The sequence below is a fragment of the Muscardinus avellanarius genome (assembly GCF_963383645.1).
Source record: "Muscardinus avellanarius genome assembly, chromosome: 4".
In the NCBI taxonomy this organism is placed as follows: Eukaryota; Metazoa; Chordata; class Mammalia; order Rodentia; family Gliridae; genus Muscardinus; species Muscardinus avellanarius.
The window spans coordinates 31,188,503-31,216,156 of NC_137789.1; the positions used below are offsets into that span (position 1 = coordinate 31,188,503).

At 43.6% G+C, this 27,654-nt stretch overlaps 1 protein-coding gene across 4 annotated transcripts in view; it reads left to right on the forward strand.

The window, feature by feature from the left end:
* SYBU (syntabulin) overlaps window positions 1-25,577 on the forward strand; it is a gene marked incomplete at both ends in the record, with an annotated part of 79,694 nt that extends 54,117 nt beyond the window's left edge. For 3 of the 4 annotated variants that reach the window (XM_080693946.1, XM_080693947.1, XM_080693944.1), the window contains 4 exons: window positions 12,935-13,033; window positions 20,234-20,437; window positions 22,422-22,571; window positions 24,473-25,577. In XM_080693946.1, coding sequence (XP_080550072.1) covers window positions 12,935-13,033; window positions 20,234-20,437; window positions 22,422-22,571; window positions 24,473-25,577 — 1,558 coding nt within the window. Of the gene's footprint in view, window positions 1-12,930; window positions 13,034-20,233; window positions 20,438-22,421; window positions 22,572-24,472 lie in introns of all 4 variants that reach the window. The other variant, XM_080693945.1, reaches the window with a different exon arrangement.
* Between the last annotated feature and the right edge of the window lie 2,077 nt (window positions 25,578-27,654).

Below are 27,654 nucleotides of genomic sequence, written 5' to 3' on the forward strand. Positions count from 1 at the left end.
AGAAGGAGAAAGAGGAAGAGGAAGGATGGAAGGATCCTGGGATGAGATGTAGTCCCCAAGGGGATGCCCCTAAGAACCCACACCCTTCCACTGGGTCCCACCTCCTATACTTTCCACCATTTCCCATAGTCCATCAAAACCATGAGTCCCTCAGTGGATTTATCCATGATAAGATCAGAGCTCTCAAGATCCATTCACTTCCCAAAGCCCAACCTCTAAACCTCGCTGAATTGGGGACCATGCCTTAATCATGAGTCTTAGAGGACAGGTTACATCTAAACCACAGCATGTGTTTCAAAGACAGTGATCATCAAAAGAAAAAAATTAAGATAATAGCAGCAAAATACAGTGTTTACTGACTGCCAGGTACTATTTTTTACCTTTTTTACATATATAGCTTACATAAAATCCTTACAACAACTCCATGAGATAGATACTATTATTATCCCCCTTTCAGAGATGAAAACCAGACAGAGGGGTTAAGTGGTTTTCTCACGGCCACACAACTAGTAAATGTGGCTACTCATAACAAAAAGCAAAAAACGAAAAAAAAAAAACTTCACTGAGATAAAAAATGCAAGCAAGAAAGAGAGGAAAGACAATTCGTGAACTGTAATGAAAAGACACGAAGGCGTTGGCAGTGGAGCATGGCCACGTCCAGGGTTGTGACTCCATTCTGTTTAAAGGGTGTGAAGGTGGAGGTCAGTGCAGCTGGGGATGCCAAGGGACTGAGCCAGTGTGACTCAGCTCCCACGTGGATTGTGCACTGTGATCCTCCCACTGCTGCTCTCAGGGGCAGCGAGGAACTAGGAGTCCCAAGTAGACAGCTGAGGTGCTCATCCGATGCGGAGAAGAGAGTCCAGGTCTTAAAGTGAATTTGAAAAAGTGCTTGAGGAGAGAAGTGAGGGGGAGAACCATGCTATTTGAGCATCCTGCTGGATGGCAGTGGGTCATAAGTCATGCAACCTCTTTTCCACCATGTGGGAGTTCTACTTCCATTCAGAGCTGGAAGTGCAAGCTGACAGTACCCCCTTAATAAGAAGAGAAGAGCAGAGAAGGTGGTGACTCCAGAAACATCCTCGTCTGTTTTTCTCTCTTATTTTCTAGACTTACTAGTGTGGTGGCATCCCAATCTCCATTGTCTTCTCCCACCCCTTCAACTCGCTTCCTCCACAGAATTCCCCTACACAGCAGCCCTGCTCTGTACCCGCTGCCTCCACCGCGTGCGCTAGTTTTCTCTGATTTAGGTTTTCCTGCCAGACACGAAGGAGGGCAGGCATCTCATTTTGGTAAACACTGGATAAACACTTCTCCTTAAATAGAAACAGCAGGCACAGGCGTCCAGCTAGCTTTGTTGAAGGGACAGAAACTCGGGCCGGTTTAGCAAATTAATAAGGGTTCAAAGATAAGGAACATGTAAGAGTCTGGAACATACTCCAGAGAAGATGTGCCCTGTTATCATTAGGTCACCAAGATTATTAGTAAGGATGAAGTTTCTGACCACTGTGCAGGGTACCCTTCCTAGACCTGTGCAGGGAAAGGCACCTACCCAGGGGCTTGGTGCTGATGCCTATTCTTTGGGGGACATAATGGTGCCTGTGCTTGGGTTCTTTGGGGTTCAGCATGTCTGCCATGGACACTGGGACCCACTAAAGGCAGCAGATTAGGGCTGCTGGAATAACCCCAAAGTAGGGTATGCTGAATCATGAGACGTTCCTCTGTGCCGACTGGTGTTTGACACCCCCAGCTGTACACTAGTTGGACCTTCTTCTTTCAAAACAGGATCCTGAGGACCTAAAGCCTTGGATCATTTGTGAGTATTGTCCTAGTTGCTTGGCAAACCAGCCTTTGTTAGATGAGTTTGCCAGAACTGGCTCTATTTGGAATAACTTGTGCTCTGTAAGTATCCATCTTCCTCCCAGTCTTCTGAAAATGTATTTGTTTCAGAAAAGCATACCTAGAGACCCACGAGGGTCCAGGTCACTCTGTAAATTAAAGTCTTTCCCCTGAACACTTTGCCCTTGAGCAAATTCCATCTCCCTTCAGTGGCCACTTTGTTTTATCTCCTGCTCACCCACCCGCCAATCACTGTAGACAGCTCGTGGGTTTGACAGAACGTGTAGAGGAAAGCAAGTGTCCCTTCTTTTCTGCGCTCCCTTCCCCATAACATGGATATTGGGCCACCTGCAGTACAGTCATCTACAGCAGTTCTTAAAACTAACTGCAGACTTCTGAGTTGCCCTCCTCATAGGCCTTCTGAACTGGAATCTCTGAGTGTTGCCCAGAAAGATGCACTATTATTAAACTCTTCACATGATTCTCATGCATAGCGAGTGTAGGAATCCTTACTATATTAATAAGATGAATATTAATGAGCATGCCAAGCACTTTCTGTGTACTAACTCATTTCCTCTTCACAACAACTCTATGAGTTTGGTGTCATTATTCTCACACCTGCCCCGACACATGGTAAGTGCTGAATAAATATTTGCTAAGTAAACAATAACTTAACCTTTAAACATACACATACCTAGGTGCAGTGGCACACACCTTTAATCCCACTACTTGAGAGGCTGACACAGGTGGATAGCAAGTTTGAGGCCAGCGTTCTGCTGTGTAAAATAGAGAGAAACCTGCTTCAAAATGAAATTATTTTTAAAAAGGATTGGAGGTGCAGTTCGATGGTAGAATGCCTCTCCAGTATCATAAAAAGTAAAAACATATATGTACATATATGTACACACATATATCCTAACATGAAGGAACTAAAGCTTAGAGAGGTTTAAAAAATGTGGACAAGACCAATCAGCCTATGAGCAGGTTTGATAGTAACTTCAGATGAAAAATTTCCACCCCCACCCTTTTATTGAAGTTTTCTTACACCTTCTTAGTTTATCATTTCTCTCCTTTATTCTTGGTCAGCAGGTGCAGCAGGTGGATGGCCTGTTTTTCTGCCAGGGGTAGGTAGCTGAACCAGCCCAAGGTAAACAGTAGTCTAGGTGGAGTTGTCCTTGATCTTTGTTCCCCCAGGGCCGCCTCTTGTACATCAGTCCCTCCCTTTCTCAAGACTTTTTTAAAGCCACCTGGCTGAGGCGGGCAGCCTGTGCTATGTAAACCCACTGGTACTTTCCTTCGGGATTTCTCAAGGCCAGGTCCTGACCCAACCCAGGAGCAACTCTAGAGCTTTTGAAGCAGTCCACGGGGAACCTGTTTTAGGATCCTTCAACTTTAGAAACACCCTATTGTGTATACACACAATAAAAAAAAAAAGAAACATACTCTTTACTGAATAATGGCTAAGGCAGAAGTACTTTTGTAAGAGTGATTATAAAAAATGTATGACTCAATAGAATAAGGCTTTTCCTATTGTGGGTCTCTCTAAGGGAATGCAGTATTGTGTGAAAAGCCTTCTGGCCCTCGAGCCACTATACCACTGACTCTAGCAAAAAGAACAATAAACATATGCCAAGTGTTTGCTGTGTGCCAGGTGCTGTTCTCATTTCTCTGCACATTTACAGAAGCTCTTAACAATTATTTTATTTTCATTTTGGTACTGGGGATTAAACCCAGGGGCATCCTACCACTAAGCTACATCCCTACCCCTTTTAATTCTTTTTTTATTTTAAAATGGTCTCTCTCCCTAAGTTGTTGAGGGTCTTTCTAAATTGCTGAAGCTGGCTTCAAATCTGTGATCCTCTTGTCTCAGTTTCCCAAGTACTGGAATTACAGCGTACAAGACCATGCCCATCACCCTTAGTAATATTGACTATTAATATCTTTGTCCCAGATTTTTAAATTAGGACTTTAAGGCAAGAAAAGGGTAAGTACCTTGCTCAAGGCCCAACAGAAAGCAAGTTAGAGATGCCAGAATTCACATACAGGTAGGGCTTGACTTCAAAGCCCTCGATCTACTACATTCTATGGCAGTATTGCTTATACAATAAAATTTTTTTCTTAGAAAATTTTCAGTTTTTGAAAGAAAAACCAGCCAAGTGTGGTGTCACCTGCTTGTAATACCAGTACTTGGAAGGGTGAAGGAGGAGAATCACAGGTTTGCAGCCAGCCTCAGAAACTTAGGAACTTAGTGAGATCCTGTTTCAAAATAAATAAAATAGGGCTGGGTACCACGAGAGAGAGAGAGAGAGAGAGAGAGAGAGAGAGAGAGAGAGAGAGAGAGAGAGAGAGAGAGAGAGGTAGAGGGAGACCAAATTATCCACAATTCATTGCACTTTTACCTATATTTTCAAAAAGAGTAAAATGTGCATGATTAATAAAACCAAATGACTCCAAAAAATAATAAAATGTAAATGAGTCTCTATATCTGCTTCTTCCCAATCATCAATAACAGCCATGTTTTCTTTTTTCTTTTCTTTTCTTTTTTTTTTTTTTTTAGTACTGGGGATGGAACCTAGGGGCATTCTACATCCGAGCTACACCCCAGCTCTATTTTTTTTTATTCTTTACTTTGAAACAGGGTCTCACTGAGTTGCAGAGGGCCTCACTAAGTAGCTGAGGCTGAGAACCGCGATCTTCCTGTCTCAGCCTCCCAAGTACTAGGATTACAAGTGTGCACCACCACACCTGGCAACAGCCATGTTTTAATGCCTCAGGAAGAATGTTCTATGCATAGAGCAGGCAACGTAGGATGTGAAGATTTATTACAAAAGCAGACATGCTGTTCTGCATCTTGTTTTTCTCGTCTAATAACTAGTCTTAGAGGTCTTTCCACTCCAGTCCACCCAGGCTCACCTCACTCCTTTGCAAGATGCAGACTGGTCACCCAGGCTACCACACAAGCTCATTTCACCAGCTGTCACTGATGAACAATGAGTTAATCTTTTTGGATGCTCATGTGCAGGATAAACTAGCAGTGCAGTTTTCTTTTCCTGTAGTAGCAATTCTTACTACCTCCATTTGAGTGTCTATTGCCACAAACCCTTAACATTACAGACTTTTTTTTTGTCAGTCTGATTGGTGAAATTTTTTTCTTGTTTTTCTTTACATGTTTAATGTTATGAGTGAAATTATATAGCTTTTCGTGTATATTGGCTATTGTTTTTTCTTTCTTTTTCTGTATCTGCTTGTTCATGTCCTTTGCTTATTTTTCTATTAGTGTTTTTTTATCTAATTTGTAGAAGCCTTTGAAAAAATAAGAAAATTAACCTCTTATCATGTGCCGTAAATGTTTATTTTCAATGCATCATTTGACTTTGATTTTTCCATAAACAGTTTTAAGTAATTAGATCTATCAATATAAATTACTCAGTTCTAAATATTTAAATTTTGAGCTCCTCTTTTGCTTCTAAATGTTCATATATGCGTTTTTAAGGAGCTCTATTAATAGACTACTAATCACAATGAAATCATTTCTGTCCTTAAGATATAAGTGGAAATTTTACCCACAGTTTCTCTAAGAAGCCTTTATGAAATGCAAGAAAATATGTACATATGTCTTCAATCAACATATTCAGCTTCTGATCAAATATTCCCTTTCTGAGATAAGCACCCAAAGAGATTAAAGGCAGTAGTTTGAGAAAACTAGAAGGAAAGGCTTGTTTAGTTGGGAACCATCCCTTGCGCTTTTGGGCTGGACCCTCAGGCCTTGGTAGCAAAGAGTCCACCCTGCGCATCTACTCTGAGTGGCTCCTCTCAGTAGTGTCTGCTATAATGTGCGTCTACCGCTCCAGCTGCTTCTTTGGAGCTCTGCTTGGCTTCAGTGTGAGTGGCTCCTCTCTCCTCCCTAGAGGCCTTTAAAGAAAAGAGCCCGAGTAACTGCGTGTGTGCTGGTGTCAGGGAGAAGTCGGGAGATGGAGGAGTGGGGAGCTATTTCGTTTTTTGTTTTGCTTTTTAATTTACTGCCTCTCTTTGGGGTGGGGCTATGCATGGCCAACCTGAATTAATTTGCTAGCTTTGCAGTGACAAAGGACAATAGAGGGTTTAGAACTACTTAAATCAGTGGTTTAGAGTGGTTTAATAGAGCTTGGTAGATGGCAGGATTGTTCTGTTCTCAGAGTCCTGGGACGTTATGACGTACAAAGGGCTCCATAAGATCCAGAAAGCCGGCAAAAATAATAACCTCCTGAAACCTGAGTGCAGCCAGTGTTATAAAAATAAGCCTGAGAGCTGGGAATGATGTAGCTCAGTGGTAGAAGTCTGTTTAGCATAAATGAGGCCCTGGGCTCCATCCCTAGCATTGAAAACAGGAAAGAAGAAGGAAGGAGAAAGTTCTTTGCCAGATCTTTCCTTCCATAAAAATAAATCTGATTATCAGTTTGGCACTTATTCTTTTTGTTCTGTTTTCTTCCTTCTCTAATTCTCTGGCCTTATCATAATTTCCTGGCCTTTTACGTTGAGTGTTTATGACTCTAATCTTATAAAGAGAAGCAACACCTCTCCAGAGGCCAGCAGTACTATCAAACTAAAGACACCACAACTTCTAGAAGCTTTGAGGCATTGCTTCTCCATACCTGGAAAAGTGCCGTCTGCTACAGGATGCTTAGTCTCCGGGAGTTCAGCATCACAGAATCCTGGGAAGGTCATCACACCCAATCCTCCATGTTCAGTCCAGGAATCCTGGCCCACCAGCCCAGGTTGCTAATGGAAGAGTTTTCCTGGGGGAGAAAGACAGTGCTGATGAGGATGACTTGGAAGCACATATTTCAGCTTCTCAGGCACATCTTTTAGCATCTGGATGGCTTCCCGTGCTTCATCAGAGTATTTTCAATGACATCAGAGATTTTCTAAATGGCAGATGAGGCAAATACTGTCTTGACCACAAATATCTCCAAGTCTCTGTGGATGTGGAGTATGTTTTAAATATGGAGCCCTTTAATTGTACATATTCTTTGACTTACTATTTTATTTTTAGTTATTTGCAGAGATCAGCAAGCAGAAAAATATATAACTGTATGCTCAAGGATATCCACTGAGCGTTAGCCTGTGTGTACGAGCCAGGTTCTGGGATCAGCTGACTTGCCTTCCAGTCTTCTTATTAGCTGTCTCACCTTATGGATGTCATTCTCTGTCTCTCTGTCTCATCTATTAAAGGGACTGATTATTGTCCCTACGTCAGAGTGTCTGTATTATCATGAGATGTAAATGGCTTAAAGCCAGGAGTGGTGGTGCACATTTGTAATCTCAGTACTTGGGAGGCTGAGACAAGAGGATTCCATGTTTGTGGCCAACCTCAGCTACTTAGTAATGCCTCCTCAACTTAGTGAGACCCTGTTTCAAAATAAAGAACAAAAAATAGGGCTGGAGGGCTATAAAAATAGGGCTCGGAGGTATACTACCCATCAGATCATCAGTACTGTAATAAATAAATAGATAAAATATAAATGAAAAAGGGCTGGAAGGGGAGTGTAGCTCAGAAGTAGAACCCCTGGGTTCAATATGTAATGGGTACATAGAATGATTTCTGGCACATAATGTTTGTTTCTAATAATAGAAAATATTGGAAATAGCCTACATATTTGTTGCTTTAAAGAAAATATGATATTTTAATAGAAAAAACAGGTTATATGATAATATAAGTATGAATGCTGAATAGATATTTACAAAAAGGCTAACTATATTTTGTGGGTTTTTTTTTTATTTCGGTGCTAGGGATTGAACCCAGGGGTAGTCTATCTCTAGGATATACCTCCAGCCCTATTTTACTTTGTATTTGGAAACAAGGTCTTGCTAAGTTGCTGAGAGCCTCACTAAGTTGCTGAGGCTCTGTGAACCTGAGATCCTCCTCTCTCAGCCTCCCAAGTACTGGGAATACAAATGTGTACCACCACACACAGCTAAGAGTTATTTTTTGGTGATGGAATTATAGACTATGTTTTTCTTTCTTGATCATTGCTACATTTTCTTTTTTTCTTTCATTATTTTTATTACTGGGGATTGAACCCAGGGTCATTCTATCTCCGAGCTACATCCCCAGCCATTTCTATTTTTTTTATTGTTGAAACAGGATCTTGCTAGGTTGCTGAGAGTCTCACTAAGTTGCTGAGGCTGGACTCAAGCCTGTGATCCTCCTGTCTCAGCCTCCCAAACACTGAGATTATAGGCATGCACCACAATGCCTGATGGTGATTGTTAGATTTTCTATAAACAGACATATAAAGCTAGGCATAGGGGTGTCTGCATGTAATCCCAGTTATTTGGGAGGCTGAGATAGGAAGATCACAGCCAGCTAGCCTCAGCTACTTTGTGAGGCCCTCCACAACTTAGACCCTGTTTTAAAATAAAGAATAGAAAATGGAGCAGGAGGTATAGCTTGGAGGTAAAATGCCATGCCCCTGGGCTCAGTCGCCTAACAAAAACAAATATATACCGGGTGTGTGGTGCACGCTTGTAATCCCAGCATTCAGGAGGCTGAGACAAGAGGATCGCAACTTGTGGCCAGCCTCAGCTACTTAGTGAGGCCCTTTGCAACTCAGTAAGACCTTGTTTCAAAAATTAAAAAAGAGCCGGGCCTGGTGGCGCACGCTTGTAATCCCCGCGCTTGGGAGGCGGAGACAGGAGGATCGCGCAGGTTCGAAGCCAGCCGCGCTGGCGTAAGAGACCCTGTTTCAAAAATATAAAATAGGTCTGGGAGTGTAGCCCGGAGGTAGAAGGGCTTCCAGGAACCCCAGTACCACCCAAAAAAAAAAAAATTAAAAAGACTAAAGAAGTAGGGCTGGGGGTGTAGCTCGGAGGTAGACTGTTCCTGGGTTCTACCCCCAGTAAGCAATATATATATATATATATATATATATATACATACACATATATATAACATACATATGCATATATAACATATATATACATATATATATATATATATATATATATAAATAACAAAAATTACCTTTTACCCATGCAGAATAATAATAGCAGTTAATATTTTTTATTTAGAATTTAAAATGGGTCAGGTACTTTTCTAAGCTATTATTCATATATTATTGCAGTAACCCTATGAAGCAGTTGCTATGATTATCACTGCTACTTCACAGATGAGGAAACTGAGTCACAGAGAGGTGAAATAATTTGCAAAAGTTTTCCATCTGCTGTGGAAAAGTGAAATTCGACTGTCTCCAAGCTGCCTGACTCAGATTCTTTAAGTGGTCTCTGTGTATGATAGTAACCCAGGAAAACTATGTTGAGCTGCAGAACTTGCAGAAGTGCCCTAGTTTCACATGTGGTTTAGAGGAAATGAAAAGACTGCCTCTCCATCCTTTTATCTCTGTTGCCAACTTGTAAATAAGTGGGGATTTTCAGGTCTCCTATCTTTCTCTTTGTTATTCTGTTTAGTACACTGGAAGGGGATAGCAGATGATCTGTTAAAATCAGATTTCTTATCCAGGGACAGTGACATGCACCTAGCTACTTGGAAAGGTTATTTGTACCCAGGAATTTGAGGCCATTCTGTAAAATATAGCAAGACCCCATCTCAGAAATGAAATAAAATTAAGTTAGCTTGCTTGTGTATTTCTTAAAAAGAGTTCATTCATTTTTACATTGTTTTCACTCATCTGGAAATAATTCATATTTTTAAAAAATCATAAACTAAAGTCATTGTAAAGTAGCATATGAATTTTTTCACTACTATTATCATTCAAGTAGTTCTGAATACAGCTGCGAGGCACTTTGAATGTGTCTTCTAATCTTTTTCAGACGTACAGAAGATTAGATAGAAAAGTCCTGGGACAAAGTGACCTTAGGCCCTGCAAATACATGAGTCAATATATTGAGTTCCAGTAGCAATAAAATATAGAACAAAGTTATCCCTTAAGCTCAGAAAACATAATTACTACAGATCAAAAGCATTCAGTGGTAACAATGGATTTTCAGCAGTTGTCTCTGTTCTAGAATTTCTGTCTTTATGCGGGCAGTTAAATTATAATTCATGGGTTTTTGTAAATCTCTCAAGAAGTGAAAACTAGGTGTTTCTGAGTAATAATTCCACATTAGAAAATACATTAAACCCAGTACCAACAACCACAGGATCAATTTTTGAAAATTGCTCACCTTTATCACTTAATAACCAACCTGATCGCTTGCCTGCAGACAAAGCCGATTAAATTAGGCTGTCAGGAATGGCATGTGTCTGGTCTGCGCCAGCACTCATGAATCCCAGAGACAGTAAAATATTACAGTCCATCCAACACAATTCTCAGAAGCAACTAATTAAGTTCAGAGAGCTTTAGGCATTCCTTAAATCATGAGACAATGTCTCTACAGTCCGGAAGGAATTGCTGGCCTGGGTCCTGATAAATTGCCACCCTAGTCATCCCTAAATTCTGCTGGGAGCGTGGAGTCACAGCTGTTACCTGGCAAGGGGGTCATTTCTGAGCTCTTTCCCAGAAGAGGCTCTGGGTTTCCAGAGATGTTCTGGAAGCTACAGGAGGGATTTTTTTCCCTTTGCCTCTCCTTGGCCCACCTTTCCCAAGAGGCATCTGTTTAACAAGGGGCAGCATCATGCCCCTGTGGCTGCTCTTGGCCGTTGGGGAAGTGGTGACACACAGTTGATTCTGGAACATCTCAGTTCCCCTGCTTCCCCGCTGCCTTCCTGAGAACAAGGACACAGGCGACGCTCAGCTCAGTATCACAGAAGTGGTCTAAAGTATAATGCCTGCCTTGCAAAGTCGTCAAGAATTGTTTATTTTGTTATTTTTTGGTACTGGAGGTTGAAACCAAAGGCATTCTACCTCTGAGCTACCCCTCAACCCTATTTTATTTTATTTCTTTTAAATTTTGAAACAGTTTTGGTAAGTCTCACTAGGTTGCTGCTGAGGCAAGCCTTGAACCTGCAATCCTCTTGTCTCAGCCTCTCGAGAACTAGGATTACAAGCATTATGTCAGTGTGCTTGGCTAGCTGTTAAGACTAGAAGCTAGGATACTCTCAGTAACCTAGTGCGAACCTGTTTCAAAACAAAAGATCAAAAGGGCTGTGGGGGGTGTAGCTTGGAGGCAGAATACCCCTGGATTCAATTCCTAGTAACACATACACATACACACATACACATGCACACACACACACACGGGCACACGGGTGCATGCGCACATAAAGATTAAATGAAATCAGAATAGAAAACACCTCATACAAGGCCTAGGACCCAGTAAGCATTCATTAAGTTCTTATTATGATGATACTAATGTTTACTGTGTGTGAGAAACTTGGGATTTAGATTATTCAGATTTTCTCATCTATAAAATGGAAGTTGTCTCTAGACTGGCTTCTATGCTGAAAAATCACATTGTGTTGTCAGAGTTGAGTAAAAAGATCACGGAAAATTATATATCTAGCTAGGCATGATGGCTCATGCATGTAATTCCAGTACTTGGGAGGCTGAGACAGGAGAATCACGATTCTCAGCCAGCCTCAGAATTTACTGAGGCCCTCTGTAACTTAGTGAGACCCTGTTTCAAAGTAAAAAAATAGAACTGGGGTGGCGCACTCTTGTAATCCCCGCACTTGGGAGGCTGAGACAGGAGGATCGCGCAGGTTCGAAGCCAGCCTCAGCCCAGAGGCTTTCAGCAACTTAGTGAGACCCTGTTTCCAAATATAAAAATAGGTCTGGGAGTATAGCCCGGAGGTAGAAAGCCTCTGGGTTACACCCCCAGTACCGCCAAAAAAAAAAAAAAAATAGAACTGGGAGTATAGTTCAGAGATAGAATGACCCTGGGTTTAATCCTAAGTACCACAAAAATAAATAAATGAAGCAGGGCAGAGGTATAGCTCAGAGGTATAATGCCCTTGAGTTCAATCCCCATTGCCACACAAAAGAAGTACATCTAGATTTATTTTCCAGAAGGTCATGGATTTCTTTCTTAAGGTCCTCTTTTACTTCCTCTCTCTCTCTCTCTCTCTCTCTCTCTCTCTCTCTCTCTCTCTCTCTCTCTCTTTCTCTGTGGTACTGGGGTTCCTGGAAACCCTTCTACCTCTGGGCTACACTCCCACACCTATTTTATATTTTTATTTGGAAACAGGGTCTCTTAAGCCAGAGAGGCTGGTTTCGAACCTGCGCAATCCTCCTGTCTCCGCCTCCCAAGTGCGGGGATTACAAGCGTGCGCCACCACGCCCGGATACTTCTCCTCTTCTCTAGCCTTGTTCACACAGCCTTTCCCTTCCCCTCGATGGGCAATCTATGGACATATTTTCATTATTGTTATTTCAGAACTATGTCCTTTTTTATTAGAATAAATTTGTGTTATTCTCCCACAGATTATTTTACTTTTAGAATACACACCCGACTCTCGTCTTCATTCAAAAGGTGATGCGACCTTTGTAAGCTAATAGATAACACCCGCCCAAAGTTGCAATTCCATATTTCAAGATAATTAACAAGTCACTCTACTTGGAAATGTTCACTTCTTCTTCTTCTTCGTTAAGATTCTGTTCTTTTTAGAAACCCTGAAACTGCAGTCAGAGAAAGTCACAGGGCGTAATCACAGGGCGTGGGGTCCAGCAGCTTCCGGAGCCCGGGCTTTCCTCCTGACTGCTTCTAACAGAGTGACTATCTCAGGACCTCAAAATGTGCCAAATTCAACTAAGACTGGCTGTCTGCAGGAGCCCTGAGATACGCTCTCCTGAACGGAAAAGAATGTTTTCCCCTGTGTTTACACTGGGGCCTGCACATGGTCGTTGATTGACAGCCAGACCTGAGGAGGCAGGTGTTACCTGCTGGTTTGGGTTACCATTGACAATCGGCCGGCAGGCTGGCATCTGTGTGCAGCCACCCCGCCTGCGCTTCTAACCTGTGCTCATGAAACGACGTCCTGGTGCCTATGCCTTCTCCTGTCTGCTCTGGGGGATCACTGACAGCTTGGAAGCTCTGGAACTCTGGCACTGGCTGGGTCGAAGAGCCAGAGCGAGCAGCAGGGAGCCAGGCAGAGCACTGGCACCACGTTCTCTGGCCTCCTTTCTTCACGCTTCTCTCTCCCCTGGTGTTTTGCAGGCAGTGAAGCTGACTTTAGCTCCTCCAGCAGCACGGGCAGCATTTCGGCTCCTGAAGTCCATATGTCTACCACCGGAAGCAAGCGGCTCTCTTTTGCACGCAAGTAGGCCCTGTCTCCTTCTCTGTAATTAAGAAGCTCTGCCCGGGTGACTTACCTGTGCCTTGTGCTTCTACATAACCTCTGGGTTTCTGTCCATTCGTGGTTTGTTGCTATTCAGCGAGGCTTTTTTGTCTTGTGTTTTACAGTGACTCTACCTTACTTTCTGTGACCATGTGGCTCAGTCCGGTTGGTCTCCCGTGGCTGTCTCCATCCAGTCCTGGGCTCTGTGTCCACTCCTCCCCCACCTCACTCACCTCTCCACTCACCTGGGTATTAAGCCAGTACGCGCACATTTCCCACCGCCTCCCATTCACAAGTTTCTTCTTTCTTGGCTGTGAAGCTCCTAAACTCGTCGGTCTTTCCTCTTGCTAGGCTTCTGTATTTTTTTGTTGCTGCTGTTGTTTTTGTAAAGGAAGCAGTTCCTCCCTGCTTCCTGGGGAAGTTACTCCCTGGGGAAGGAATGAGGGAAGTGTTCAGTTCATAGGTGTGGGTGGCCACCACTGCAAGAGGCAGCGGCCAAGTGGCTGACTGCATGAGCTTGGGAGCCAGACTGCCTTGGTTTGAACACCAGCGTGGCCATCTGTAGGCTGTGTGGCCCCGAGCAAGCTGCGTAGCTTCTCTAGTACGCAGTTTCCTCACCTGTAAAATGAAATGACAGTGATTTCAAACCCCTAGGCTTTCTGGTTGGCTCAGAGCTTGGAACACAGTAACCATAGTCAGGTATTCGCCCTTGATATCATCTGAATCAGGGGATGGGATGATGAGGAAGCAGAAGCCCCCCATCACATTTAGTGTGTGCAGGGATGGGTACCAGGACTCTCCACCTGCCACCAAGGCCATTTTCATTCAACAAGTATTCTTTGAACATTTACTGTGAGGCAGGCTTTGGAGATAAGCAGGAGACAAAACTTCGTAAAGGCTATATTTGTTCTAGTAGGGCAAGAAAGATAAATAGGTTGGTACTATGATTATTCTTAAACCATACAGGGAAAGAATGTATGGAGTGATGGGGATTGTTTAGATGGGCTGGTCCCAGGAGGCCTCAGTACTGGGTTCTCAGAGCTAAGAGCAGGGACCAGAAGAGAGTGATGGAGTGGCCATGCAACCTGGGGCCGTTTGTCCTCTCACTTTATTTATTCTTTTTTATTAATTTTGTATGTGTGTGTGATACTGGGGATTGAACCCAGGGCATTCTACCTTTGAGCTATATCCCCATCCCTTTTTTTGTGTGTGTATGGGTCTGGGGATGGAACCCAGGGGCATTTGATCACTGAGCTACACCCCTGCCCTATTTTTTATTCTTTATTCTGAAACAGGGTCTCACTAAGTTGTGGAGGGCCTCACTAGGTAGCTGAGGCTGTCTGCAAATCGCGATCCTCCAGTCTCAGCCTCCCAAATGCTGAGATTACAAGCATGCGCCACCACGCCCGGCTACCCCCAGCCCTTTTTAATTTTTGTTCTGAAACAGGGCTTCATAGAGTTGTTGAGAGTCTCACTAAGTTGCTGAAGCTGTTCTGGAACATGTGATCCTCCTGTCTCAGCCTCCCAAGCACTGGGATTACAGGCTGTGCCACCACTCCTGGCTTGTCCTCTGACTTTAAGTAACTTGACTCCCCTGCGCCTGTGCCACAGTGTCCAAATTTTTGAAAGTGTGTTGGAATATATGATTTTGAACATCCCTTCCTGGGGGAAAACATTTAGATTCTAGAAGTTTGTGTTTCCAGAACTCAGCAAGCAAATATTTCCTATTTCTCTTGGATAAGGAGAAGTTTTGGCTGATGTTTATAAAGAGACCTGAGACGTCTCCTGTGCACAGTTGTACTGTTAAAAACAAATCTGAAGCCAGACAAACCTGTAAGAAGAGTGAAGTCCACAGTAAAAACGCACCATCGCTCTATCTCCCCAAGAAATAAAGTGCCTCTGGGATTGTATAAATCAGGTATTACTAGCTCTGAGAATCAGCCATTTATCTAACCCACTCAGGAAGTCAGCACATACCCCTGACACAGGACATCAAAATACTTAGGCCCAAACAGAGGAAGCCAATTTTATTAAGCATTTAAAAAGAATCTGGTCATGTCAATAGTACAGACTGACTTAGAGAAAATTTCCAGTTTGGAATTCATGATCAAAAATTGACATATTAATCATAAAACAATTGAATACGCTTCTGTGCAAATCAGATATAAGCTTATGCCAGAATCTACTATAGCCAATCAATAATGGACTTCAAGTCTTCATAACAAGTCATAGTTGGAAAATTGAAAATGGTCCCCCCCTTTTTTTTTTATCTGACCCAAGTACAGAGTGTCATCATTGGATTTCTGTGACGGAATAGCTCGAGCATTTCATGGACTCTTTGTGTTCTCTAAGCCTTCTCTAGATGGGCTGGGTATCTCTGCCAAACTCTGCAGCTTGTAATCTTTTTAATTGGCTGGTTCCTCCTGTGGCAGAAGAAGGTTAACGGAAACATTTGGTGAAGGAATTGGAAATGTAAGGAGCAGGTGGAATTGGTGAGAATATTTTTGACAGGTAACTTTAAAACAACCTTTAGAGGCTTACAACACATCTCATCGTCAGGGAGACCCACTCTGCTGTTATTTCTAAGGCATTCTCTTTCTTAAACTAAAACATTAATCTGTTCAGAAGCAGGTAGGAGAGGAAGAAAAACAATTTGAAATTTGGAGTCAGACAAACCCAGGCTTTAGGTCAACCTCCATTGTTTATGAGGTGTGTGATCCCAGCCTTTGTTTGCTATTCTTTAAAGTGGAATAATAATAGCATCTACCTCTTTGCATTAAGTGAGCTGTTATACATCCACTGCTGGGTAAGGTGCCCAGAACTTAGTAAAAGGGTCAATTTTTTTCTTTAGTAGTTGTAAAGGTAAGAAAATAGACACACTGCTACTGATGGTTACAATTCTGATGATATTGATTCTACTAGTCTGCTAGAGCTACGCAGCCAAGTACCAGAGCAGGTGGCTTAAGCAGAAATTTCTTCATTCACAATTCTGGAGACTACAAGTTCAATATCAAGGTGTCGGCAGACTCGGTTTCTTCTAAGGCTTCTCTTTTTAGCTTATAGATGGCCAATTTTACAGTCATCCCTCAATACACATCTCTGTCAACAATTATTTTATTTTAAAGATCCTTTTAAATTGAATAAGGGCCTACCTTAACTGCTCCATTTGTCTCCAAACACAGTCACATTCTGAAGTCCTGAGAATTAGGGCTTCGATATATGAACTTGCAGGTGGGGGGCACAGTTCAGCCCCATAAGAGTGAGGGTCATGGATGCCGCTACTGTTGCTGCTGGTGATAAAGTGATGGGGATGATGGTGGTGGTGGGGATGGTGGTGATGGTGATCATAGAAGAAGCAGAGGGCCATGGCTGGGGAATGGAAATTCACTGGTCCCTTGTGAAGTTTCTTTCTGTACTCCCTTTCTCTTTCTCGTTTCTCTAATCAGGTATGCAGGAGTAGTATAGGGCTGGCAGAATTCCCTCTCCTCTGTTCCCTCATTCTTCTTGCTCACTAGATCAAGGGATGTAGGTTGGGCAGAGGAGGCCAGTGTTAGGTTTGCCTTTTCAAAGCTGTGAAAAACATGGGATCTCAGCTTCTCCTTTAAAAATGTTTGTATCATCCTCTAAGATGCGTTTGTACCTATATTCGTTAGCATTTGAACTAAACTACATGAATAGAGCTGACAGGGTTAAGCATGTGGCTTTTCAAAAGCTAACTATTAAACAGTAGGATAAGCCTGGCATGGTGGCACACATCTGTAATCCAATATTTGGGAAGTTCAGGCAGGAAGATTGCAGGTACCAGGCCAGCCTCCGCAGCTTAGCAAGACTCAGCAACCTAGTGGAATGTAGCTCAGAGGGTAAAATACCCCTGGGTCCAATCTCTAATAGCACACACACACACACACACACACACACACACACATGCATGCATGCATGCAGGATAGTCCATTCCCCAACATATGTTTGAAGACTTGATTATGCTTTAGTGATATTTTATTGCTTGAAGAGCGTTTGCTTTATTATGTATAGCGGATGAGTTCCCATGAATTCTTCCTGTGATTTAATTTGTCACTAAATCATACACCTGATGCTTCAGTGCTCTCTGAACATAGTGGAGAATTCTTCAGGTAATAACTGAGGCTGGAAGCAGTTTATTCTATGTGTATAAAGTAAAAGACATTTCTGTAGAATTAGAATGATCTGGATTTGAATCCCAGCTCAGCTGTGTGTTTTTGGACCGGAGTCTTGATGACTTTGTGTTAAGTGGAAGGTCCATAGATGATGATCAAGTGAAATGAAACAGTTCATAAAGTAGTTGTACAGCGTTCGGGTTACAGAAGGTCCTCAGTGAAAGTTAGCTCAGTATGAAAAAAATTGGGTCAAAATTATGGGGAGCTGCTTACATTCTCTCCTAACCGGCAAGAGTTAATCTTTCATATTTCTTGTAGTTACATTAAGAAATAAGCTGGCTGGTTCCTGGCTTAGAAGCAAGCATGCAGAAGAAGGTCCAAACCAGAGTACATGTGTTTTCATCTTTTCACAAAGCTCTTCCCACTCCTGGGCTGCCCAAGTCAGTTTGTCCCACCGCCATCAGCCCATCTGTTCCACATAAAGTGTCCCTGTGCATGCAAAGAGAACCCATTTGGATGATTTCAAAAGGAAAGAACTTTTGACTTGAGAATTTGGTGGTTTCATTTACGTGTGATTTGCTGGGTTGGCAGCTAGTTGAAATTATATTAGATTTTAAATAGTAATTGTGGCTATGATGCCAAGTCCCACACATACACATACTCCAATTCACATTTACACATACTTCTCATTGAGATGTGTCTGTTGGAAAGAGCTATAAGTAAAATTGCAAACAAGGGATTGTCAAGAAGAGGTACTACCATATGAAAGGAACTTCTTCCTCTTCATCTTTTGTAATGCCATTGAGTAATAAAACTAAAGCTGTTATCCTACTTGAGTAATTTCAACATTCTCAAGATGCTTCCCGACACTAGTGGATGCCAAATCTCTGGAACTCAGATTAGCAGGAAAGTCCAAACAAGTTGATCCTGAAATCCTATCCTACAGTTGAGCTGTTCACAGCTTTTCAAATGCACTTACATAGCTGGGCATGGTGGACCACACCTGAGATCCCAGTACTCAGGAGGCTAAGACAGGAGGATCACAGGTTCAATGCCAGGCTCAGCAACTTAACAAAATCCTGTTTCAAAATTTCAGATGAATAAAGTAAGGTCTAGCTCAGAGGTAGAATGCCCCTGGGCTCATTCTTTAGTACCCTCCCAAAATAACACATTTACATGTCGTGTGTGTGTGTGTGTGTGTGTGTGTGTGTGTGTGTGTGTCTGGAGATTGAAGCCAGGGGCATTTTTACCTCTGAGCTACACCCCCAGCCTGATTTTTTATTTTTTAGTTTGAAACAGGGTGTCGCTAAGTTGTGGAGGGCCTAAGTAGTCTGGCCACAAACCCAGATCCTCCCATCTCTGCCGCCCAAGGATTACAAGCATGGACCATCATGCCTGGCTAACATGCCATTTTATAATTTGATTTTCATATCAACTCTGAGGAAGATATGAAAAGGTAGTATGTGTCTTTGTGTGTGTGTGTGTGTGTGTGTGTGTGTGTGTGTATGTGTAATAAGAGAGAGAGAGAGATGGCTCAGCTAAGCTCCTAGTAAGTGGCAGTAACAGGACACAAATCCAGTTAGTTCACCCAGCAGTCATTTGGAGAGTACCTACCATGTGCCAGGAAGTAGTGGGCATCTGAAAGAACAGGCTGTTTCCCCACTTGAGGGCGCCCACTGGAGCCAGCAAGACAAGCAGAGCTGCAGCGGCGATGCTCTGTGACACGCTTCTTGATGGCAGTTGGCAGGGGAGCAGGGAGCCCCAGGAAATGGCACCTACCCCGGCCTAGGAGGAGGAATTCCAAAGAGGCCCCTTGCAGCTGCTTCCCACCTTTGGCTTTGAAGCAGGAGGCATCTGGTATCCAGGGCCTTAGGGAACAGGGCAGGAGAACATGCTAGGCCCAGAAACTTATTAGTTCAAAAACATAACAATGACCATGAGCTCAGATCCTTCTGGAACCTGTCAGTGGTTTGGAATGCTGGGGTTTGAGGAAGAAAGGAAGGCAGGCTGATGGAGGATAGGTTGGACCTTGTGAACCATTTTAAGGAGTCTGGCCTTCATTCTGGAGGCCGTGAAGAAGCACCGAAGGGCTGGAGGAGGGCAATGGTATTCATATTCTATTTTATTTATTTTTGTTTTTCTTTTTTCTTTTTTGTGGCACTGAGGATTGAACCCAGGGGCATTCTACCTCTGAGCTACTCACAAGACCTTCTTTTTTTTTTTTTTTTTGAACCAGGAATCAGCTGAGCCCCGTTAACATCCATCACTAAGTTGCTGAGGCTAGCCTCAAACCTGCAATCCTCCTGTATCAATTTCCCAAATACTGGGATTACAGATGTGAGGCAACCTGGCTCAGATTCCATTTTAGAAAGTCCACTCCAGCCACACATCACCCGCCTGCTGGAAGGGACAAAGCAAGAGGCAGGGGGACCAGGAGGGGATTGTTGCTACATTTTTTTTTTTTTTTAGTTAAATGGGAAAGATTGTGTTAAGTCATTGGAGATGAATATAAAAGAAAAAAAATAAGTGTTAAAATTACAGACTTGATCCATGCAGATAGCCTCTGTCTTATCTTCTCCTCTTCCTTTCTGGACAATCACCATCCCTGCCATCCTTTAAATGAACTGTTTTCTTACCCCTAATATGAACCAAACCTAAATATGTGCCAACCCAAACAGGTGTACAAAAACAAAAAACCACATCTTCCAAACAGCCTCCAAAATGAACCTAAGCCAAATCAGTATTTTATACGATGTATGCTCTTAACAGACAATTGGATTTGATCCAAAGTAAGCTTTCTGGTCAGAAACTACTGAGAAGAACAGCAGAGGCCGAGATCACTCGTGCTAATGATCAGAGGAGAGAAACTCTCTGGCAGGTGAGAAAAGGGCGGCTCAGGAAGACAGTTCACATTAGTAACTAGATGGCTCCTTGCAACTCCATGGATTGAATTTCCTTCGTGATAACTAGCTCTAGGAAGGAGTAAAACATGGACACTTGGCCCTCGGTAGCCGCAAGGATTCTAACATTTGTCGTGCTCTTCTCCCAGCCGAGGTCCCCATGGGCGGAGCAGTGGCGCACCATCACACAAGGCTGGCAGCAGTCCACCATCCCCACGGGAAAAGGACCTTCTGTCCATGCTGTGCAGGAATCAGCTGAGCCCTGTTAACATCCATCCCAATTATGCCCCATCTTCCCCCAGTAGTAGCAACTCAGGCTCTTACAAAGGAAGCGACTGCAGCCCTATCATGAGGTGAGTCCGGCTCCTCTCTCAATTGTACAGCCCTCGACGGCCTGCCTTGTTGTGTAATAGGACACTTTTCTTTCCCACACTCAGCTAATCCTTTTAGGATCCCTGCAGAAATGCATAAACCGCAGTTTATCACAAGGCCCGGCAGTCCAGTCGAGCAGTTGCTGGGTAGGAAAGGGAAACAGCTCTGTGGCGGTAGGAGGGATATATGCACTTATTTCCCTCGGCACCAGGAGAAATCACGCGTGGGCTGATTCATTCATTGCAACCCCGAATGTTTACTGAGTACCAGGCACTATGTTAAGCACTGGGAATAGAACAGTGGACGGAAATGGCCTTTTGTGTTCCCTGCCCAGAAGAGAAGAGAGTCAGAAGAGAACAGAGTCATTAGCCATTGAATGACAGTAAGGAATGAAGATTATTCTGCAGGCACCTGTTGCTATCTGAGTGTAAAAAGGTGGGGTGGGGGGTCCAACTGAAGCTGGAGGGCTCTGGGGGCCTCCCCGAGGAAGGGAAATTGGAGTGAGGTTGGAAGAGCAAGTAAGGGGTTAATAATACGGAGTGGGGAGGATTGTGGAGCAGAAAAAAGGAACTGCACATCTGAAGGGGCCAGAGAGGAGGGCTGAGGGCTGGGGGCTGGACTTGGGCCATCTTGGAGGGAGAGCAGCACAGTGGCTTGGGCGGGCGCCAGAGGCGGGGAGGGAGCTGGCAGCCCTCTTCCTCCAGGGTGTCCCTGTTCCCGTTAGTCAGCTCTCCTTCTGCAGGGATGCCCAGCTCGGCCAGGCCTGAGAGGGGCCGACATTCCAGCTGGGGCTGTGTTTGGAGAATGCTGAGCACATCTCTCACAAATCACCCTGGTGAGAGTGGAGTGGCTTTGTTCTCATCAAAAGAAGTAACTTTCCATTCCTACCGAATCAGCGCACGCAGGCCAGGGACTGATTTCAGGACAACTGGAATTCCACGGTGGAATTCAGCAGGATCTTTAGGCGGCAGCACATTGTGTGGAAACTTGAGTCATCCTGCCCCTTTCCTTCCCTCCTGACCCAACCCATTGATTGTCCTCTAGTGTAAGTGCCGGTTACTCTGAACTGGCAGCCCAGGCCAGTGGACAATTGTGCATTAACTTATGCAAGATCACTCCGAAGCCATAGAAAATCCTCCCTCTCCGTGGTCCCCACCCCTCCACCAACCGTACCTCGGTCTTCCAAGTGATTAACAGTCCTAAGATTGACAGATGTATCAGTCCACCCTCTGAGTGAGCTCATTCATTAATGAGGTGTAAGACCCGACACAATCCCTTCTCAAGCTGTCAGTTGTGTGTCTTAGTTGGGAAGACTGCAGCAGTTTACCCTAGGCCGGGTGGTCTGTACACAACAGAAATGTCTTCTCAGAGTTTTGGAGGCTGGGAATCTGAGTTCATGCAGCCAGCCAGCTAAGGTTCTGCAGGTTCTGCGGGGGAGAGGGTGCTCTCTTCTGGGTTGCAGTCTGCCAACTGCTGTTTCTTCAGTTGAAGAAAGACCCAGCTAGAGAGCTCTCTGGGGTCTCTTTTATAAAGGCACAAATTCTATTCCTCTGTAATTATTTATTTTCATACTAGGGATTGAATCCAGAGGCATTCTACCTCTGAGCCACACCTCCACCCTTTAAAATGTCTTTATTTGGAAACAGGGTCTCACTATGTTTCTGAGGGCCTTGCTAAATCGCTGAGGTTAGCCTGGAATCTGTGATCCTCTGGTCTCAGCCTCCCAGATACTGGGAATGACAGGCTTGTCCGCACACAAATTCCATTGTCAAGGGCTCCACCCTTTTGACCTAATCACCCGCCCCTCCCCCCCAGCTCCAAATATCAATCACGCTGGGGGTTAGGGTTTCAACAAATGAATCTTGAGGGGACATAGGCACTCAGTCCATGACACTGGTCACTCTTCCTTCTACAGAAAAGGAAACCGGGCAAAAGAGTAACATCTTATTTCCTGGATCATTTCAGGCGGCCTGGGAGGTACATGTCTTGTGGAGAAAATCATGGCGTCAAAGCCCCCAATCCGGAGCAGTACCTGACTCCGCTGCAGCAGAAAGAAGTGACAGTGAGACACCTGAAGACCAAGCTGAAGGAGTCCGAGCGCCGGCTTCACGAAAGGTGAGCCTGCGTCCCCGCACAGCACGGCTTAGGACAGCTTCGATTTTTCCTGTTAAATGAAATAGGAACCCGAACTATACAGAAAAGTAGAAGAGAAAAAAAAAATGTTTCACTTAACTTCTGTTCAATTTCTTAAGTTGGTCTCTGAGCAGAGCTATTGCGTATGGTTTACTGGCTGCATGAGTTCAGGGGGCCGAGGAGGGAGGGCTCTCTGTGTTTTTCTAGGTGTGTACAGCTTTGACCTGAAGAATTGGGTGTGTACATGATTATTTTTAAACGGCAGAAACATTCGCAGGAACAGTCCCGCACTTGTAGCAGAATGGGTCACACAGTGGCCTCATCAGACTGTTTCTCTACAGAAGAATAGATGCCCATGTGCATTGTGATTACTGCAGGCTATTTCTGTACTGAAGGAAGAGGTTCATTATTCTTGGCCAAGGGTTAAGGTTAAAAAAGCCCATGCTGCAGAGATCTTATCTCAGACAGAAAAGACCTTCAACATCTTGGGAGCAAGCCAGTTTTTCTGCTTGATGGTTTTCCCCTGAAATATTTTGGGACAGGCTAACAGAACTCTTAACTAGGGGAGCCGCACACACAGGGCAAGGGTGGTGTCTGTCTCCTCCAGAGCCTGGGGTTTGATTCCACACAGGGCTGCTTGGCCAGTCCCAGCCCCATCCTGACCTTTAGATACAGAGAAGACTCAGTAACCCTGATTGACAAAACCACAGGCAGATATGGTACAGGGCATGAGAAGGTGTTTTTCGCCTTCCAAGTTAATTTGGTTCTTCACTTGTTTCTTGAGACCCAAAATCACCTCTTGAGTGAGTCAGATCCTACTTTCTGTAGGTTTCTGGTCTATGATTTGAGAAGTCCATGGGAAGTTGTGCACTCATGAGAGGGGGAGGCATGAGAAAGCAGCAGAACTTGGAAAAACATTCAGGCCTCAACTTAAAGAAGCGGTACTAACATCTCTTCATATATATGAGGATTTGGGCAATCTTGTCTTTCTATCCACAAAGAATATGAGGGTGTATATTTTCTTCAACTGTGGAGAAATTATATGTAAGAAAGGATTTCTTGACAGAGAACTTGAAATAGGTTCCTATGAAAGACCCAAACAATAGAACAAATTGAGCATGGTGGCACATGGCTTTAATCCCAGTACTTGGGAGGCTGAGATGGGAGGATTGCTGGTGTGAGGTCAGCCTCAGCAACATAGTGAGACCCTGTTTTAAAAATAAAATATACAGAGGATAGGGGATGTAGGTTGGAGTTAGAACACCCTTGGTTTCCATTCCTAATGCTAAAAAATATATATGACAGATTTTTTTTCAGTATGGGACAAATTCATTCATCCTAAAGAGTAAGCAACTTTTCACAAAGTCCTTTAACATGTAGCATTTTATGTTTTCGAAGTTCTTAATTATCTTTGAAATATGATCAAGTCAGTTTTGGAAAACCAAAGCTTATTCCAGCTTTTGTCTTTCATAGGTAATTAAAAGAGAAATGTATTTTCCTCCCACCACTGTTCATAAGTATGACAAAAGAGCAGGCTATGGAGATAAACACAGCCAGAAGACTCTTAATAATAATATTTCAAATATTAAGTATTGAGTAGAGAAGGATGCTTGTATTTAGTACAATGCCTGCTGCATAGTGAGTGCTCAGAAAAAAGGGAAAACAATGGTAGTTTTATGCTGTTTCTGATCATTAGTATTATTTAAGCTATTTTGTAATCAAAGGGGGAAGTTGATAGCTAATACCTGGCAAAAGAAAACATTCTCTGACCAATTTACCTTCTGTATTTCAAGTGGAAGACCAGGGTATAAGTCAGAATTGCAATTGCTCATCGTCTACTTTAGAGTCGACTCTGTTCTTAACCATACTCACCTTCTTTCTAGGGAAACCGAAATTGTGGAACTCAAATCCCAGCTGTCTCGGATGAGAGAAGACTGGATTGAGGAAGAGTGTCACCGGGTAGAGGCTCAGTTGGCACTCAAGGAAGCCAGGAAGGAGATTAAACAGCTCAAGCAGGTCATTGAAACTATGAGGAGCAGCTTGGCTGACAAAGACAAAGGCATTCAGAAATACTTTGTGGACATAAACATACAAAACAAGAAGTTGGAGTCTCTGCTTCAGAGCATGGAGATGGCCCACAGTGGCTCCCTGAGGGATGACCTATGTCTAGACTTTCCATGCGATTCCCCAGAGAAACGCTTGCCTCCCAACACCTCTTTTGGCAAGATGGCAGATGGGTCATTGCTGGAAGAGCAGGTCACAGAAGAAGGGGCCGACAGCGAGCTACTGGTGGGAGACAGTATGGCTGACGGCACAGATTTGTTTGATGAGATGGTGACGACCACCCCCATGGAATCTGGAGTCCTGGAGCTTGTTCATTCCACTCCCATGGCAAAAGTTCTCGAGGTCCTCCCCGTGGTGCCAAGTCTGGAGGAGGCCAGCATAGCGGTGGAGCAAGCCGTGCAGACAGATGTGCTGCCGTTGAGCCCTGCCATCTCGGAGTTCATTCAGAATATACTCAAGTTCCAAGGCCCCTGTCCCTCGAGCTCAGCGTCTCCTGATGAATCTGTGGCTGACTCGATGGAGAGCTTCCCAGAGTCCATCTCTGCCTTAATGGTTGATTTAACACCAAGCAACCCAAACTCCGCCATCCTTCTGTCTCCCGTGGAGACTCCATACAGCAAGGCAGCTAAGGAGGTTCATGCAAACCGCCTCATGAGAGAGCTGGATTTTGCAGCCTACCCGGAAGAAAGGTTGGATGGCATCGTGCCCCTATGTCAGGGGGGTGTCGTGAGGCAGTACTGGAGCAGCAGTTTCCTGGTGGATCTCCTGGCTGTGGCTGCCCCCGTGGTGCCCACTGTCCTGTGGGCATTTAGTACTCAGAGAGGGGGGATAGATCCCATCTACAACATCGGGGCCTTGCTCCGGGGCTGCTGTGTGGTTGCCCTGCATTCGCTCCGCCGCACCCCCTTCCACGTGAAAACCTAAATAGAAGTCGTTGCCGTGTGCCAATTTGTCCCGCGTGACGTCGTGCCAGGTAGAAAAAGAGCAGGTCGATCTGTGGCAGTCTCGGTTCTGTCGTTTTGCTCCTTGGTATTTGATTTGCACTATAGTTAGTTGAAGCCTGTTTCACTGTTTAAAACCGGAGGTATCTTCAAAGGCATGGAGACCTGGTTCCAGTAAATGTCCCACCAGTGTGGTGTAGAAAGCATGCTCATGACCCTGCCGTGTCGTCTGAGGTACCTGTCCTTATCCGAGTGGTTCAGGAAGAGAAAATGCAAACTTTGCACTTTCAAGACAGCTTCTCCAAGGCTGGCATGTTATCTCCTCGCTTTGCTTTGTGCCGTTTTAAGATGTGTGATTGTTCCAGCATTCCAATGGTCTTGTGCATAGCAGGGGACTGTAACCAAAAATAAAAGTGTATTTGTGTAATTGGTTCGAAGAAGTCTTGAATAGCTCTTTAGTGTCTTACTTGGGGTTGATAAGGTTTGAGTGTTTGCAGTTTTTTACTAAATGTAGCTCCAAAGTTGTAAATGGCTTGTTTGTTCTTAAACCTGTTAATTGATGAAACTGTAAGTTTACAATGTACTAACTTATTTTTTGCTTATTATATATAGTGTTTTATTGGAAATTGTTTGTAATCACAAACTTCAGCATGATAAAAATAAAGATTAGTGTTTCCATTTAAATAAATGTTTTATCTGGCTACAAAATAATTATGTCTATGAGTTTACTTCATATATGATAAGACTAAATGAACAACAGATCTTCCATCTTTATCAGTAGGGTTTTGTAAAATGGAATTAAGAGATTATAAAATGAAAAATAATTGTGTGGGGGGCATGGTACTGGGGATTGGACTCAGAGACATTCTCCTATGCTCCCAGCCCTTCTTTTTATTTGAAACAGGGCCTCACTAGGTTGCTGAGAATCTCACTAAATTGCTGAAATTGGTTTTAAACCTGTGGTCCTCCTGTCTCAGTTTATCAAGTATTGGGGTTACAGGTATGTGCCACCATACCCAGCTGTAAAATTATTTTTAAAGGTGAAGATTTCTTGCTTTGTCTTAAAAAGCATGATTTCCTTTAAATTAGCGTTTTTTAAAAAATAAAAAAAAAACATACATTGACTAGTTCTAGGAAGTCTGGGCTGATTCTTTTAAGCTTGCTAAGTACAGAGGAGAAGGAGAGTGTGAGATTGATCCATGTCCCCCTCCCAGGCAATGATGGGGTTAGGGTGGGTAGTGGTAAGGGACAAGATATTTCATCAGCATTAATTTTTCTCTCATACCACTCTTGGGGATGGATATTCTGTTTTACAGTTAAGAAACTATGCCTCAAAGAGGAAAACTGCTCAGGATCTTGTAGTTCATCTTGAGAGGCCCGGACCTCAAGTATCTGCAAAGAAAATGCCTTTTCTTCCTTACCACACAAACGGAAGAGACCTAGAGAATAGCCTGACCACTCACCCAGAAATTCTTCTCCATAGCATGTATCACCTTAACATACATTTTTAAAAACTTTCTATGCTGTGGTTATTATTCTCCCTCTCTACTGTATTTATCAATGAGTCAAGGATCTGTGTTTTGTTTTGTTCACAGATGTATGTCAAGAACTTAGAACCATAGATAAACATACTAAGAGGTACAGAAATCACTGCTGAATAAATTTGGGCCCACCCATGCTACCCGGCACTTTACTGGGCTGCTCATCATTAGTGAAGCAGACCAAGTTTCTGCCCTTAGGGAGCTTATTTTCTGTGTCTATGAAAGAAAGACACAGTGCTTGCTAACATAAAAGGTAGTTTTAAATAGTAGTATGTGCTTTGAAGGAAATAAGGCCTCAGGTTTTGACTTAAGAGTGATGGGGTGAAGGTAAGGAGCACATCTCTAAAAGGACGCATTGCTGCTTATGTATGAAAAAGCCAATCATGTGAAGATAATGGGTAAATGCTGCAACAAACCAACAAACAAAGGCAAAAACTCTGAGAAAGAGAAGGATCAATGTGTTATAGACTGTCAGAAGGCCAGGATGGCTAGAGCAAAGTGGGGGAGGCTGGAGAACTA